Raw genomic sequence first — 3775 nt, 5'->3', positions numbered from 1 at the left:
TCGGAATGTGGAGATTGAAGTTCTGATTCTGACCACTCTCAGTGCTTAAGAAGTATTATATATAAAGCCCTCTTCCGTTGTCCTCTACCTCTCTTTACAGCCTCTATTTTCTCCCCCATGGCTACCCAGCTCACCTGCAATGGATTTGAAGAATGCTGGCTGCTAATGTACTAGTTGTTAATTTCTATGTGTCAGTTAACTTCAGTTCAAAAATGTTTGCTGAAAATATAGATCATATTATAAGGGTACTCACCACAAATACTACCAACTCAAAGTACTGACTGTATTTCAATAGAGTATAGAAGTATGTTAGGAGTTGTGGGATAAACAAAGAGAAAATGGAAGGCATTACAGACCCTTAAAAAGAGACCCACAATCTATGTCCAAATAATTGCTACAGGTAAGAATGTACTAAAAAATTTTGTAGTTATCTGATGCATTTCAAAGTCCAGCCCCTTCAAATTGAATGAGAGATTCATAAAGACTGAAAAACGTTTGAGGCAGGAAGTACCAAATTTCTAATAGTGGAATATCATAATATTTCGTGAGATATTCCTGAAGAGGGGTTATTTTTGGTGGTATGTAGATCATATCGTAAGGGACTCACCACAAATATTACCAGCTCTAAGTACTGATTCCATGTCAGTTCATTTGTTTACAGTTTATCTTCGCCACTAGAGAATGTTTCTTGAAAGCAGAAATCCTTTCCCTCTTTGTCATTGCTGACCTCTGTGCCAAGAACTGTCATGTTTTATAAAAGGAGTATTAAATGAATGAAAGACTGTTGGACCTCTGACTTATCTTCTCTATAGAAGGTCCACTAAGATTTAGAGGTAGAACCTCTTATTCATAGGCCCAATCCAGTCATCTGAGAGGAAGTAGAATTGTTAAGGGAAGACATACTGGGATCTTTGAAAGAGAAACTCAGTAGATATTTCTAAATGTTTATTATGAATAAGCCACTGAACAAGATTAATAATGAAGAAGAGCTCCATGACCTAATGGACATATTCACAGTGGTGTTCATGATTTCATTACAGGTCTTGGTCTTCTGAGCTCTCATCTCTGAAGTAGGTCTTATAGAAGAGTAAATGCGACACAGTAACAATGTAACAGAATTTGATCTCCTGGGGCTCAGGCAGGATCCTGTTGGTCAAAAAGTGTTAATTGTTATGTTTTTGTTCATCTACATTGTGACAATGGTGGGCAACCTGCTCATTGTCTTGACTGTTGTTGTCAGCCCCTCCCTGGGCTCCCCCATGTACTTCTTTCTTCCCTATCTGTCACTCATGGATGCTGTTTATTCCACCGCCGTTTCACCCAAAATGATTCTAGACTTACTCTGTGATAAAAAGACTATTTCCTTCTCAGCTTGCATGGGCCAGCTCTTTATAATACACTTATTTGGTGGCGCTGAGATCTTTCTTCTGGTAGCAATGGCCTATGATCGCTATGTGGCCATCTGTAAGCCACTGCATTACTTAACCATCATGAATCGACAGGTTTGCATTTTGTTCCTAGTGGTGGCCTGGGTTGGAGGATTTTTGCACTCTGTGATCCAACTTCTCTTTGTGCACAGACTCCCCTTCTGTGGCCCCAATGTCATTGATCACTTCATGTGTGACCTGTACCCATTATTGGAACTTGCTTGCTCTGCAAACTATTTTATAGGGCTCACTGTTGTTGCCAATAATGGAGCCATCTGTATGGTAATTTTTATCCTTCTACTAGTCTCCTATGGGGCCATCCTAAAGTCCTTGAAGACTCACAGTCAGGAGGGAAGGCTCAAAGCCCTGTCTACCTGCAGCTCCCACATCACAGTGGTTGTCCTCTTCTTTGTTCCCTGTATTTTCATGTATGTTAGGCCTGTTTCCAACTTTCCCATTGACAAATCTATGACTGTGGTTTATACAATTATTACTCCCATGTTGAATCCTCTGATATACACTTTGAGAAACTCTGAGATGAAAAATGCTATGGAAAAAACCTGGAGTGGAAAGTTAACCACGTGTTGAATAAGAATTTGTGTCCACACTGAAAATATCGTTGCTAATTCTAAAACAAGAAATAGGCAATAAACTATCACAATGAACAATTAAGTCAATTCAATGGATTCTCTAGGAAACTTCCCTTTATTGATGCAAAGACGTCCAAAATGTAGAATAAATTATCTTTGACGTTAGAATGAAAGTAATAGAGACATTCTGGAGGTTGGATAAAATCCATAAGTATTTTTCCTGTTATAATTAAAAATAAAACTAAGCTAACATTGTAATTTTATTTTTCTCAGAATATACTGAAACAGGGCTTAGAAAAAAAAAATTATTTCCTTTTAAAGATAGAAAAAAACAAGTTACTTTCAAAAATTTTCTATCATTCAAATTAATGAGAAAACAATTTGCCCAGTTCTTAGAACAAATTTTTGAGACCAAGGGTGTGGTTTTAAGATTTTACTGTTCATTATTGTATGAGCACAACAGCTTTTTTTAGCTCCACTGTGCATTTTGTGTTTAAGATTACTTCTGTTCCTCTGGACAATGTCTACATATTTATAATTCTGCCTATTTTAGTGGGACATGAAATTGTGTTTGGTTTGAGACACCATCAGTGAGCAATTTTGTAGATGGGATGTCATTGGTGAAGAAAACTCAATCTAGTTCCTGATTAGAGGACAGATACTACTCTTTCACTTTGTATTTGAAAATAACATTAATCTAAGTTATAAACATTTGTTTTCCTCATTAGTTATTATGTGTATTTTTTGTAATTCTTAGAATATTAGAGCTTCTGATTTTATCGCCATGAAATTGAAGATATGGAAAGAAATGTGTTATTTTCCATAAGCAGCATGTTCCCTAAAAGTTGTATTAAACTAAAATACATTTTTACATAGAGACTTAGAAATCATTTGTTTTGGTAAAAACAAAATTTTGTTTTTCAATTTTATGTAAAAAAAAATAAGTTTTTCTCAGTCTACAGCCCATCCAGGAATATCCCAAAACCAGAAAGCAGAAAGAATTTTCTCAGTGTAATATGGAAAATTATCTATGCTTAACAAGAGTTTACTTTTCTAACTAAAAGAAAGATTTTAGAACTTTTCTTATTTTTAGATTTTAGTTTGTACTTTTTCATGTATATCTGGCAACGTGCAATTATTTATAAATCTTGTAGCCTCTTACCTAGAATATTATTGATATCGTTGAAACTACCTGATTGCACTCCTCTGATGCCATTTCTTCACCCCTCCTCAGAAGTAACCCCAAACCTAATTTTTAAATCATAGTTAAAAATAGTTTAACTATGTATGTGTGTATCCTTAAAGAATATTGTTTAGGTTTTCTTATTCCAGTAGTTTCCTTAAGGAATATTTGGTGTTGTCTGTGTGTAGGATCATATCATCTGTGAACAGGAATCATTTTACCAATTCCTTTTCAGTTTGGGTGCCATTATTTCTTTTTCTTGCCTTATTGCTTTAGCTAGGACTTCCAGCACAAAGTTAAATAGGAGTGATGATAAGGGCCTCCATGTCTTGTTTGTGTTCTCAGGGCGATGCTTTCAGCCTGTATCCATTGAGAATGATGCTGGTTTCTGGTTTTATATAGATGTTCCTCAAATTTCGCTACTATTCCTATTTTACTGAGGGTTTTTTTAATCAGGAATAAGTGTTGGGCATTATCAATTGTCAATTGGCATTATCATGAGATTTTTTTCTTTCGTTCTTTTTGTATGATGGATTATGTTGATTGATTTTCTAATGTCGAACTATCCTTGTATA

At 35.4% G+C, this 3775-nt stretch overlaps 1 protein-coding gene across 1 annotated transcript; it reads left to right on the top strand.

Annotated features, from left to right (window-relative positions):
• Positions 1-353: 353 nt before the first annotated feature.
• LOC135231683 (olfactory receptor 4A5-like) lies at positions 354-2463 on the top strand. The gene has a single exon (XM_064288113.1). The coding sequence runs from the start codon at positions 1092-1094 to the stop codon at positions 2013-2015; it is 924 nt and encodes a 307-aa protein (XP_064144183.1). The 5' UTR covers positions 354-1091; the 3' UTR covers positions 2016-2463.
• The last annotated feature ends 1312 nt before the right edge of the window (positions 2464-3775 follow it).

This window comes from Loxodonta africana, chromosome 7 (assembly GCF_030014295.1).
Source record: "Loxodonta africana isolate mLoxAfr1 chromosome 7, mLoxAfr1.hap2, whole genome shotgun sequence".
Lineage (NCBI taxonomy): Eukaryota > Metazoa > Chordata > Mammalia > Proboscidea > Elephantidae > Loxodonta > Loxodonta africana.
This window is presented reverse-complemented; position numbering and strand designations above follow the sequence as displayed.

What these genes read in the sequence shown, in the direction of transcription:
- LOC135231683 (XM_064288113.1), top strand. Translation starts at nt 1,092, where the DNA reads ATGCGACACAGTAACAATGTAACAGAATTTGATCTCCTGGGGCTCAGG.